This window comes from Salvelinus fontinalis, chromosome 8 (genome assembly GCF_029448725.1).
Source record: "Salvelinus fontinalis isolate EN_2023a chromosome 8, ASM2944872v1, whole genome shotgun sequence".
Taxonomy (NCBI): domain Eukaryota; kingdom Metazoa; phylum Chordata; class Actinopteri; order Salmoniformes; family Salmonidae; genus Salvelinus; species Salvelinus fontinalis.
Window position 1 is genome coordinate 10,776,528 of NC_074672.1, and position 13,075 is coordinate 10,789,602.

A 13,075-nucleotide genomic window follows, 5' to 3' on the forward strand; every position below is an offset into this window, starting at 1 on the left:
TAAGCAGGGCTGACTGATCGGTTATATTGCTCCACTATTTGTTTCTTTTTTAAGGGGGTGGATCAGCTTTAATATTGCAAATAGATTGTGGATTCTATCAATGTACTTGTCTGCATCATTTCCAATCCCCCATATATATTTATTTTATTAATATATATTATTTTAAATAATACATAGTATATACATTTTATGGACACGGTATATTTTACATTTTAGTCCCATCCTTCAGCTCCCCTTAACCCCTCCCATCTATCTCCAAAGACCGTCCAGTTTTATTTTCTATTTTTCAACTGTGCTGTGAGGCTCCAGTATTGGCTCTGTTGTTGACAGTACTGTTTCCTGAAAGCATGCTCCCCATAATAAGTCTCAGGTTTAGCATATGCATTGTCTCCTGAATTATTTTGGTCATAAGATACAAGTTTAGTGTGAAAGTATGAACCTATGCCTCTTGAATACAGACAGAAGCACTCTAAATGCACTCTAAATCCTTTGTTTTTTGTTGTTGTTGTACAACAGTAGGAGAATAGCACTGAACGCTGTTTAGGCTGTGGGTATGTTCTCACTGATGAAGACCTTTTGGGTTGTTGCTTGAGCATTCAACAGTGCAGTATTGGCTCTGGCTCGATCTTTGCAACTTATTCTCACAACCGAACGCTCTCTCTGATGTCTAACCTGCCTTCTGTGTATTCCTGTGTTTCTACAGGACCGTAAGCTGACCAAGGCGGAGCAGCAGCGTTTTAAGGAGGAGGCAGAGATGCTGAAGGGCCTCCAGCACCCTAACATTGTCCGTTTCTATGACTCCTGGGAGTCAGTGCTGCGAGGGAAGAAGTGCATCGTCCTGGTCACCGAACTCATGACCTCGGGAACCCTCAAAACGTGGGTAGAAGACACCCACACCCAGACACACACACCCCTGCTCAGCTCACAAATAGTGTTACATCGAAGAGATTGTTCCATAGAAACCATGCCACAATGCTTTATGGTTATAACCGTGCTCTCCTGTCCTGTCTGCAGGTACCTGAAGCGCTTCAAGGTGATGAAGCCCAAGGTCCTGAGGAGCTGGTGTCGTCAGATCCTGAAGGGCCTTCACTTCCTCCACACCCGGACCCCTCCCATCATCCACAGGGACCTCAAGTGTGACAACATCTTCATCACCGGCCCTACCGGCTCCGTCAAGATCGGAGACCTGGGATTAGCCACTCTTATGAGGACCTCCTTCGCCAAAAGTGTCATAGGTAACTAGCGGCCGTCAGTTTCCGGAGTTGTTTTCTTATGTCATGTTGTGGGAATGGTATTTGAATGGGTCATATAGGTATGTCAGAGCTCTTGTAAGAATTGAGCTAATGGACCTCTGTTTTGTGGGAATGGCTTTTACAATCTGTGGTCACTGCTACAATGTGAATATCTTATGAGCTGACCCAACTCTCCAAGAAGGTATCATCAGCTGAGTACAGTCTCTGCGGTGGTTCTTGCTCAACGGTCGAGCTATGTTGCACTAAATGCCACTGGATGTGTATGTTAAGAGCTGATCTGTGGTCTGTGTTTACAGTAAGTGTGAACCCTATAGATTCCTGAGTAACCTTCTTCATAAAATAATTTATACTCCTGGGCATCTGATGATGGTCCTTTACAGACAGAGGAGGTTAGAGGTCAAAATGATATTCAATAAACACAGATTGCACCGTTTGAGCATCACTGTCCAAGCATGACTATGATGGCAATCTTCATGCTTATTTCACCAAATTCGGGTAATTTTGGTCTCAAAATATCTTCATCTGGATATTTAAGGTGTGTGACTTTACCTTTTCAATTGACTAATGTGCCCTGTCTTCCAGGTACCCCTGAGTTCATGGCTCCAGAGATGTACGAGGAACATTATGATGAGTCTGTGGACGTTTATGCCTTTGGGATGTGCATGTTGGAGATGGCCACCTCAGAATACCCCTACTCAGAGTGCCAGAACGCTGCCCAGATCTACCGCAAAGTCACCAGTGTACGTCTGGGACCGCTGTCCCTTTGGGCTTGTCCCTTTGTGGCATAGGTTCCCTTTCCCCTTCTTCTACAAGATCTTTCCGTCTAACGTTCTTCACAAAAATCCCTTTGGCCGAGTTTGTCGTTTCCCGACTTGCCTTTGATTTTCTCACCAACCTCCCTTAGATTCAGTAAATTATTAAATACACTGTATATGTGACAGTACATTAACTGTAGTCAGGGTTTCTTCATTACGGCTTCATGATTAACTCTCTGAAGTAGCACAGGAGTCCCATCTAAAGTATATTACTGTCTGTGTAGGACGGAGTAGTCCATCATCTATATCATTGTCCGTTCGGTCACCTCACCTGCTACCTCTCTGTCTACAGGGTATAAAACCAGCCAGCTTCGATAAAGTCAACGACCCAGAGATCAAAGAGATCATCGGGTGCTGCATCCGCCAGGACAAGAGTCAGAGGCAAGTGGTTTGACCTCTCTCGACCCCCTTCCCGCTCTCTCTCTCATAATAATGGGAGGAATTGCAATGCCTTTTGCAAACCTTGCTAAACAGCAGAGCGCTTGTAAAATAAAAAAATAAATAAAAAGTCTAGTGGTTAGTGCCGCTGACCCGGGAACATACACCAAAGTGGGCATGGGTTCAACTCCAGCCCGCTGCCCTTCTGACTCACCCTTCTCCTACCTTTCCTGTCATCTGTTCTTCACTGTCCTATCCAATAAAAGCCACGCATTGTTTGGGAAAGAAGTGGGCATTTGTTCCGAGCTTGATGTGTTCTCTCTGTCTGCAGGCTGTCCATCCGGGACCTGTTGACCCATGCGTTCTTCGGGGAGGACACAGGGGTGCGTGTGGAGCTGGCAGAGGAAGACACGGGCTGTCAGGACTGCCTGGCCCTCAGGATCTGGGTGGAGGAGCCAAAGAAGCTGAAGGGAAAACACAAAGACAATGAGGCCATCGAGTTCAGCTACGACCTGGAGAACGACAGCGCAGAGGAGGTGGCTTCGGAGATGGTGAGATTAGGAGGAGAAACGAATAGGGAGGAAGGGAGAGGGAGGCAGAAAGAGAAATGGTGAGACACTGATACCTTTTTCACACCTTGGTGCAGACCCAGACTGTATCCTGCAGGCTCTGATATTTTCTTTTTAGATTGTCCTTTCTTGGCATGGCCCCAGGCTAGAACAGTATAGTAAAGGTTGGCTCGGCTCAGCACATTAGTGTAAAAATGATAGAAGAGAGAGCAGTGCAGGACGGAGCAGGAATACCTAGGACCTCTGTTGAAGGAACTATAGGGAAGGTGGGAGGGCTACAGGAAAGGTGTGATCTATTACAGTCCACCGCTCATTAATCAAGATTTCCTTGCTAGTCGTTGCCTCCAACCTACATTCCCTCGCCATGCTTTCAACTTTTTCTCTCTGCCTCCTATCTATCGCTCTCTCTCTCCACCTACTCTCGCTCTCTCTCTCTCTTTCCTCTCTCTGTCTACCCACCACCCCCTCTCCCTCCTCCTCTATCCAGGTGAAGTCAGGCTTCTTCCACGAGAGCGACGCTAAGGTGGTGGGTAAATCCATCCGCGACCGCGTCACACTCATCAAGAAGTCCCGTGAGAGACGCCAGCAGCAGCTGCTCCAACAGCAGCAAGGCTTTGATGAGAGACGGGACTCCACCCTCACCTCCGCCACCTGCTCTCACCTCTCCTCCCTGGGGCCTGGGGTGGCTGGGCTGACAGGGGGAGGTGGGGGAGGAGGGCAGGGGGAGGTTGAGGAGCTACCAGAGGTGGATCAGCATGTGAGGCAACAGCAGCAGATCCACAGTGGGAAACCTCTGAGCCTGCCCACAGGTACAACAGCAGACCAATATTCCATCAATCAGAGGCTTGTTTACGGATTTGTTTACGGTGTAAGACTGTATACTGTGTTTCCCTACGTACTGACTGTGCTGGGGTAGATATCAGAAACAAAGTGGAATATTAAGATAAACATATTATTTGGTTGCGGACAGTCCTAGAATAGGATATAATGATATTATTTTCCTTATCCCCAAAGTAGTGTTTGTCTAGACTCCTATTTTACTCTTGCACTTGTATTTACTCCAGGAGGTGAGAGCATTGGCTCAGCCAGCTGTGAATCCTATGCCAGTGGCCAGAGCCAGGCATACCCTCAGCAAGGGGAGTCATACGTGCTCTCTCAACCCAGCCTCCCTGCTGCTGCCTCGGTGAGTATATGGCATCCCAAAGGACACCCTATTCCCTATGTAGTGGACTACTTTTGAGCAGGGCCGAAGGTAGTGCACTATGTAGAGAATAGGGTGCCATTTGGAACATACGTCATATTATGGTTGTTCCTGTTTTGGAAAATCTAGTTTACAAAGAGATTGATATCTTATCTCCAACCCTGCAATCACGCTCAATTGTGTTGTCTGTTATCTATTTTTAGGCAATTTTGGCCCACCACGAAATGCTCCCGATTGGTCAGAGCGGAGGAGTTCCGAACGTACCTACTGGTCAGAGTGGTGGGATTTCCGCCATGTGCATTGGTCAAAGCAGTGGTGGGGCACCTGTTGGTCAGCAGACTTACGTTCAGCCTGTTGCTATGGCAACGCAAGTCTCACCAGGTGTACCACAGCAGTATTCTCAGGTGAGTGGCTCTCGATCCCATTCAACTCTCTTAACATCTCTCTAACATCTCTTTTCTACTGGACAAAACAAGTTTGAACCTTGATATATTCCGAATAGCTTTTAATCAATTCATGTAACTATTTTATCAGATGTGCTTTAACGATAATAAAAACGATAACAATCTTGATCATGACAATGCTTTCATGTCCTCTATAGAATGTGTGCAGTCCTTTGATAATTAATGCCTACCCTTTATCCAATGCTTACTCTTACCTCCTCTCTTTACCTCAATCTCCCCCTACCTGCCCTCTCACCATAACTCCATCTGACCATGTCCCTGTCACCCCATGATGGTTATCTTCACACCATCTCAGTCATACCATTCAGATGGATCACAGATCGCGCCAATGGCCCCTTCCCAGTCCTGCGCAACCCCAGTCTCGCCCCAAGCACAGCTTAACATTCTTCCAGCTCCCATTTCAGTGGGAGACCCAACAGGACTAGTGGGAGTTGGTGGCATGGAGGCCATGGTCCCTCTCCCACAACAGACCCAGGCCAATGTCACCCCTAACATCATGCAGGCCTCTGACATCCAGATGACACCCCAGCCTTTAACCCAGCAAGCACAGCCTTTCATGATTACCCAACAGCAGACCATTGTTCAACAACAGCAGGTACTGATGGAGCCACAGCAGCAGCAAATGGAGGCTCAACAAACCACCCTGCTTCAGCAGCAACAACTACACCAACAACAACAGGCCAATGTAATTCCCCAGAAGGCGGTACTGATACAGCAACATATAGAACAACAGCAGCAGACTATAGCAATCCAACAGCAGCAAACTACTGAGCTTCAGCAGCAAGTGTATGTGCAGCATGCTTTGGTTCAGCAGCAGCAGCATCCTCAGCAGCAGGCCTTACTACCACAACAACAATCAATGGACCAACAGCAGCAACAAGTGGATCAAACCCAAGCCTATGTGCAACCACCGCTAAACGACCTACAACAGCAGCAACAACTGCAACAGCAGCAAACATTGTTACTACACCAGCAGCACCAGATTGAACATCAGCAACAACAACAAGCGATGTTACTAGAACAACAACAGCAAGTGTACATACAACAGCAGCTTGAGCAACAGCAGCAACAGGCGTTGCTACAGAAGCAACAACAGGCACGACTACAACAGCACCAACTGGAGCAACAGCAAGCGCTGTTACAACAGCAAATATTTGAGCAACAGCAGCAGCAAGCGATGTTACAGCAGCAGCAACAAGAGCAGCAGCAACAGCAAGCCTTAAAGCAACAGCAACAACAGGCGCAACTACAGCAGCAACAGCTGGAGCAACAGCAAGCGCTGTTACAACAGCAGCAGTTCGAGCAGCAGCAAGTGCTCCTACAGCAGCAACAACAACTGGAGGCTCACCAAGCGAGCCAGATCCAACAACAACCGGAAATGGATCTACAACAGCAGCAATCACTGCATCAACAACAGCAAGCTGTGCTGCAACAACCGACCCAACTACAACAACAGGCGGTGGTCAGTCATCCAATCGACTCACAGCAAGCTGTGCTACAGCAACAGTTGGAACAACAGCAAGCCCTGCTACAACAGCAACAGCTTCAGCAGCAACGAGCAGTTTTACAGCAGCAGCAATTGGAGCAACAGCAACAACAGGCACAACTGCAGCAGCAGCTGGAGCTACAACAGCAGCAAGCTTTGTTACAACAACAGATCGAGCAACAGCGGCAACAGCAGGCGTTGCTACAACAACAACAAGCAGAGAGACTGCACCAACAGGCTTTGCTACAACAGCAGCAGCAACAGATTCAACAACAGCAAGAGACTGGGCAATCGCAGCAGCAAATCGCCAATATTCAATTACAACAAAGCGAGAAACAAGAGACCACTTTGATTCAGCAACAATGTGAGCAGTTGCAAGCTTTGATTCAACAGCAACAAATTGATGTGTGTTTGTTGCAACAACAACAACAACAGCAAAACACTGCTATGTTTCCAACTAATCACGCTAGCCTAACGCAGCAGCAAGTGACAGAACAACAGCAAGTATCGCTGATACAACAGCAACAACAAGCTGTATTACTGGAGCAACAACAACAAGCGTATGTTGTCCAGCAACAACAGCAGGGCCATCAGAGCTCTGTCGTTGAACCTCCGCCTCAGATCCCCCTTGTAGCCCCAACCCTACCAGCAGCAGAGGTTATACAGGCCGTGCAGGTCCAAGTTCAGATAGCTGCCCAAGCCCAGGGTCAGGGAGCCAAACCTGTAGCCATTCAGCCACAGATTCCCAGCCAGGCTCCACTGGCTGTAGTGCAAGCCCATGCCCAAGTCCTGGCCCAGATTCAAGCTCAGAATGAAGCTCACCCTCAGAGCCCGGGCCATTTCCCAGTCCCAGTACTCCAGGCCCGGCCCCAGCCTCCACTCAAAGCCCAGCCCCAGATGATCGAGGTCCAGATTCCACCTCACGTGGTGGCCCCGATCCAGGCACCAAGTCCTCCGATCCCTATAAAGTCCCAGGCTCCTATAGTACAGGCTATCCATCAGACTTCAGCTCAAATACAGGCCCAGGCTCCAGTACAGTCTCTCATCCAGAAGACTCCCCAGAATCTGCATCCAACCCAAGTTCTGAATCAGACTCCGATTCCAGCAGTTGTTGAGACTCAGATGATGCCTCCTATGAGGCAGAGTCCAGCTCTGGTCCAACCCCAACCTCCAGTCTCAATAACCCCCATGCACAGCCAGATCCAAGCCCAACCCCAGCACGAGTCTCCAGTGCAGCCCAGTGTTCCGCTCCCAGGTCTAGCGCAGCCTCTACACCGCCCCCATGCTCCAGCTGTACTACTGGCACCGCAGTATGTCACTGCACCTCAGCCCACCCAACAGCAAGCCATACAGCCAGTCCTGCAACAACAACATCAGGACATCACACAACAAGTTACCCAACAACAGCAGCAGCAGGTACTGTTGGAGCAACAGCAGTCCATGGTGCAGTACAAGCAGATGATGCTGTCTCCTGGATCTGTTGGTGTTGGAACTGTCATGGCGGCCCCTGCCTCCACAGGCATAGACCCTACCACCTTGGTCTCTGCTTCGCCTCAACACATACAACAACAGACTGGGCAAGTGTATAACCAAGGCCAGCAGGTACAGCCTGTCCCACAGCCACAACAGCAGCAGCTGCAAGTAACAGGAAGCCCAGCTGTGGTGCAGCCGTTAAACCAACCCATACCTCAGGCCCAGTCTAAATCTATGCTGCCTCAACCCATTCCCATGGAGCAATACCAACAGCAACAGCTGGTCCAACAGGTTCCACAAGTCGTACAACAGAAACAGCCACAGCAGCTTCAGGCTCAGACAACCCCAGCCCCAATTCAGCAGGCTCTGCAGTCTCAGCATCAGCAAGTCTCAATTCCCGACCCAAGTCAACCGGCTTATCAGCTTCCTCAGATCCCCCCACATCTGTTGCCTCAGCAGCCTACTGTTAACCCAGCACAGACAGCATCCCCAAGTAACGTGCCCCAGCTCTGGACTCAGACTAGAGCCCTACCCTTGTACAGTCAGATAGTAGCAGGAGCAGGAGGTCCGCCACCATCCCCCCAGCACCAAGCTCAGCTGACACAGCTGCTACCCACCCACACACACACCCAGATGGCCATGCAAGCTCAGGCACACACCCAGACCCAGATCGCTGAGGCTGCATTGGCGGACTCCACCACCGAGCAACAGCCCCCTCTGAATCCTTCCCAGGCTACTTCCCTCCCTCTTCCACAGATGCCCCCCAGTCATTCTCATACATCTCACCCCCACCCTGCCTCCCTGCCACCCCTCCATCCTGCTACCCCTGGCCCAGAGACTCAGCCCACCCCACCAGAGAGCCAACTAACCCTGTCTGGCCTGGCTGATGCCCCCTCGGGCCCGACCTCTCCCCCGGCTGTTGCCGCCACTGCCCAGCCCCTTGACTCTAACGCCCCCTCGCTGCTGCACCCCACCTCAACCTCGCTCCAAGACTGTGACCCTGCTCTGCTGGGCATTGCTCAGGTACAGAAGTGCATGCCACTCTACCACTACTGTATACTGTTCCACTACTACCACTATCTTCATCCAATATCCAGCCGGTTCTAGAAGGGTGTATACAGTAGGGTCACACCCTTTTTGAATCACAATAAAACACATTATTTTTGTTTCGTTTTGAAGAAAATTAGCGTACCTTTTACTCAGTTACGCTAAGTACGTTTTTATGGTATTTGTTCTGATTTAAACTAACCAGTACTACATCAACCAGATCCAGTGTTTTTTCCTTTAACTTACATTAAAATAGGTTCATATTTGTTCAATTTCCTATTTCAGTTGTTCAATTTTATTTGTATCAGTCAACTAATGGTTTGGTATGTATTTTTTCTTTGTGGGTTTTTGCTATTTTCTGTATGTCGGTATGTATTTGTATGTGCGTTGGTCTGTCTGTATTTATGTGGCTCTACAGGAGAGTCCAAACCAGTCTGGCACAGAGAGACACTCCTCTTCAGGGTATGTGTCATATCACTACTCTCAACGTCGGCCCCAATTTACTTCCTTGCTCTTGCCCCCGGCCCTATCAGGTCAATGTTTGCAGATCAATAAGTTTGAAGTGATATGGTGGAAGCTACACCACTAAACCTTTCCAGAACCTTCCGATCTGCAAACATCCAAAGGTTAGGACCAAGGGGAAGGGCTAGGAACCGGTTGTCATTGTTCGTTTGTTTTTTGTTTTGAATGTCAAGCCCTCCATGTTAGAAAAGGCTATGCCCACTACTGTACATGGAGTACTATTTATTTGACCATCAATGTTCACGTGTTGTGCATGACTCTTGCTTGTCTGACACCTCTCTCACAGTGCTGTTCCAGCCAATGGGGATGGGGATCTACAGATGTTGTTAGCCAATGGAAAACTAGAGAGGGTGAAGTCTCAGAGGAGATTGTCCTATCGGGGGGCAGAAAAAGGATCACATGCATTTCAACTGAGTATGATCCAGGTATAGTATCCCAAATAATATGAATCCCACTCAGGATGTAAAAGGTTTACAATAAATTGTCATGTCCAAGAAGTTGTCAAGTCTAAGAAGTTGTCATGTCCAAGACATTGAACAGAACCACATGGTTTCTCTTCCTGTGCTCTGTAGGTGTCCAGCTCTGGGGACAACATGGTGGAGTGTCAGCTGGAAACCCACAGCAACAAGATGGTCACCTTTAAGTTCGACACTGAGGGAGACGCACCTGAAGACATCGCAGATTACATGGTGACTAGACCAACAGGCAGTTCTACATGGACATTGCATGGGATTATTGCACTGCAAACTTCTACCTGTTTTGATATATTAGATATGAATATATGAGTATTCTATATTGGATGGGATGATGGTTTTTGCGGCAAGCATTCTCATTTGGACTAACACCCAGTTTGCCATGCAGCCTGTGTTTGGTCCATTGAGTTTGGTTTTAAAAATATATATATTGTGTATCAATTTGTGTATCTGTAATGTCTTGTGTAGGTGGAGGAGGATTTTGTCCTTGAGTCAGAGAAAGATACATTTGTGGAAGAGCTGAGGTCCATTGTCAAGAGAGCTCAGGAAATTCTCCTCGCACATCAACAGGTCTGGTTTGAAAACATTGGTTATGTCCCAAATGGCACCATAATACCTATTCCCTACATCAGGGGTTCTCAGAGTGGGGTCTGCTGGGTTCTCAAAGTGGGTGCTGTGGAGGTACTGCAGGGGGTCCACGTCCAGATAAATACACTACATGACCAAAAGTATGCTCGTCGAACATCTCATTCCAAAATCATGGGCATTAATATGGAGTTGGTCCCTCCCTTTGCTGCTATAACAGCCTCCACTCTTCTGGGAAAGCTTTCCACTATATGTTGGAACATTACTGCGGGGACTTGCTTCCATTCAGCCATGAGCATTAGTGAGGTCGGGCACTGATGTTTGGCGATTAGGACTGGCTCACAGTTGGCGTTCCAATTCATCCCAAAGGTGTTCAGTGAGGTTGAGCTCAGGGCTCTTTGCAGCCCAGTCAAGTTCATCCACACTGATCTCGACAAACCATTTCTGTATGGACCTTGCTTTGTGCACTTTTGCCACAAAGTTGGAAGCACAGAATTGTCTAGAATGTCATTATATGCTGTAGCATTAAGATTTCCCTTCACTGGAACTAAGGGCCCTAGCCCAAATCTTGAAAAACAGCCCCAGAACATTATTCCTCCTCCACCAAACTTTACAGTTGGCACTATGCATTGGGGCAGGTAGCGTCCTCCTGGCATCCGCCAAACCCAGATTTGTCTGTCAGACTGCCAGATGGTGAACCGGGATTCATTACGCCAGAGAACACGTTTTCACTGCTCCAGAGTCCAATGGCGGCGAGCTTTCCACCACTCCAGCCAATGCTTGGCATGCGCATGGTGATCGGCCATGGAAGCCCATTTCATGAAGCTCCCGACGAACAGTTATTGTGCTGACGTTTGCGTCCAGATTCAGTTTGGAATTTGGTAGTGAGTGTTGCAACCAAGGACAGACGATTTTTACACGCTTCAGCACTCTGCAGTCCAGTACAAGCCTATCACTTCTCGGCTGAGCCGTTGTTGCTCCTAGACGTTTCCACTTCACAATAACCGCATTTACAGCTGACCGAGGCAGCTCTAGCAGGACAGAAATTTGACGAACTGACTTGTTAGAAAGGTGGTATCCTATGACGGTGCCACGTACGGGCCTTTCTACTGCTAGTGTTTGCCTATGGTGATTGGATGACTGTGTGCTCGATTTTACACACCCGTCAGCAACGGGTGTGGCTGAAATGGCCATATCCACTAATTTGAAAGGTTGTACTCATACTTTAGGCCATGTAGTGTGTGTGTATATATATATATATATATATATATACACTGCTCAAAAAAATAAAGGGAACACTTAAACAACACAATGTAACTCCAAGTCAATCACACTTCTGTGAAATCAAACTGTCCACTTAGGAAGCAACACTGATTGACAATAAATTTCACATGCTGTTGTGCAAATGGAATAGACAAAAGGTGGAAATTATAGGCAATTAGCAAGACACCCCCCAAAACAGGAGTGATTCTGCAGGTGGTGACCACAGACCACTTCTCAGTTCCTATGCTTCCTGGCTGATGTTTTGGTCACTTTTGAATACTGGCGGTGCTCTCACTCTAGTGGTAGCATGAGACGGAGTCTAAAACCCACACAAGTGGCTCAGGTAGTGCAGTTCATCCAGGATGGCACATCAATGCGAACTGTGGCAAAAAGGTTTGCTGTGTCTGTCAGCGTAGTGTCCAGAGCATGCAGGCGCTACCAGGAGACAGGCCAGTACATCAGGAGACGTGGAGGAGGCCGTAGGAGGGCAACAACCCAGCAGCAGGACCGCTACCTTCGCCTTAGTGCAAGGAGGTGCACTGCCAGAGCCCTGCAAAATGACCTCCAGCAGGCCACAAATGTGCATGTGTCTGCTCAAACGGTCAGAAACAGACTCCATGAGGGTGGTATGAGGGCCCGACGTCCACAGGTGGGGGTTGTGCTTACAGCCCAACACCGTGCAGGACGTTTGGCATTTGCTAGAGAACACCAAGATTGGCAAATTCGCCACTGGCGCCCTGTGCTCTTCACAGATGAAAGCAGGTTCACACTGAGCACATGAGCACATGTGACAGACGTGACAGAGTCTGGAGACGCCGTGGAGAACGTTCTGCTGCCTGCAACATCCTCCAGCATGACCGGTTTGCCGATGGGTCAGTCATGGTGTGGGGTGGCATTTCTTTGTGGGGCCGCACAGCCCTCCATGTGCTCGCCAGAGGTAGCCTGACTGCCATTAGGTACCGAGATGAGATCCTCAGACCCCTTGTGAGACCATATGCTGACACATGCACATTTGTGGCCTGCTGGAGGTCATTTTGCAGGGCTCTGGCAGTGCACCTCCTTGCACTAAGGCAGAGGTAGCGGTCCTGCTGCTGGGTTGTTGCCCTCCTACGGCCTCCTCCACGTCTCCTGATGTACTGGCCTGTCTCCTGGTAGCGCCTGCATGCTCTGGACACTACGCTGACAGACACAGCAAACCTTTTTGCCACAGTTCGCATTGATGTGCCATCCTGGATGAACTGCACTACCTGAGCCTCTTGTGTGGGTTGTAGACTCCGTCTCATGCTACCACTAGAGTGAGAGCACCGCCAGCATTCAAAAGTGACCAAAACATCAGCCAGGAAGCATAGGAACTGAGAAGTGGTCTGTGGTCACCACCTGCAGAATCACTCCTGTTTTGGGGGGTGTCTTGCTAATTGCCTATAATTTCCACCTTTTGTCTATTTTATTTGCACAACAGCATGTGAAATTTATTGTCAATCAGTGTTGCTTCCTAAGTGGACAGTTTGATTTCACAGAAGTGTGATTGACTTGGAGTTACATTGTG

The 13,075-nt window shown here is 48.6% G+C and overlaps 1 protein-coding gene across 3 annotated transcripts in view; it reads left to right on the forward strand.

Moving 5' to 3' along the window:
* si:dkey-151g10.3 (serine/threonine-protein kinase WNK2) overlaps positions 1-13,075 on the forward strand; it is a 75,805-nt gene that overhangs the window by 41,627 nt on the left and 21,103 nt on the right. For all 3 annotated transcript variants that reach the window (XM_055930999.1, XM_055930998.1, XM_055931000.1), the window contains exons 3-15: positions 704-876; positions 1,015-1,235; positions 1,836-1,993; positions 2,361-2,449; positions 2,778-2,997; positions 3,503-3,824; positions 4,080-4,198; positions 4,420-4,620; positions 4,976-8,662; positions 9,105-9,148; positions 9,495-9,633; positions 9,781-9,897; positions 10,150-10,251. In XM_055930999.1, the coding sequence (XP_055786974.1) occupies positions 704-876; positions 1,015-1,235; positions 1,836-1,993; positions 2,361-2,449; positions 2,778-2,997; positions 3,503-3,824; positions 4,080-4,198; positions 4,420-4,620; positions 4,976-8,662; positions 9,105-9,148; positions 9,495-9,633; positions 9,781-9,897; positions 10,150-10,251 (5,592 nt within the window). The remainder of the gene's footprint in view (positions 1-703; positions 877-1,014; positions 1,236-1,835; positions 1,994-2,360; positions 2,450-2,777; positions 2,998-3,502; positions 3,825-4,079; positions 4,199-4,419; positions 4,621-4,975; positions 8,663-9,104; positions 9,149-9,494; positions 9,634-9,780; positions 9,898-10,149; positions 10,252-13,075) is intronic.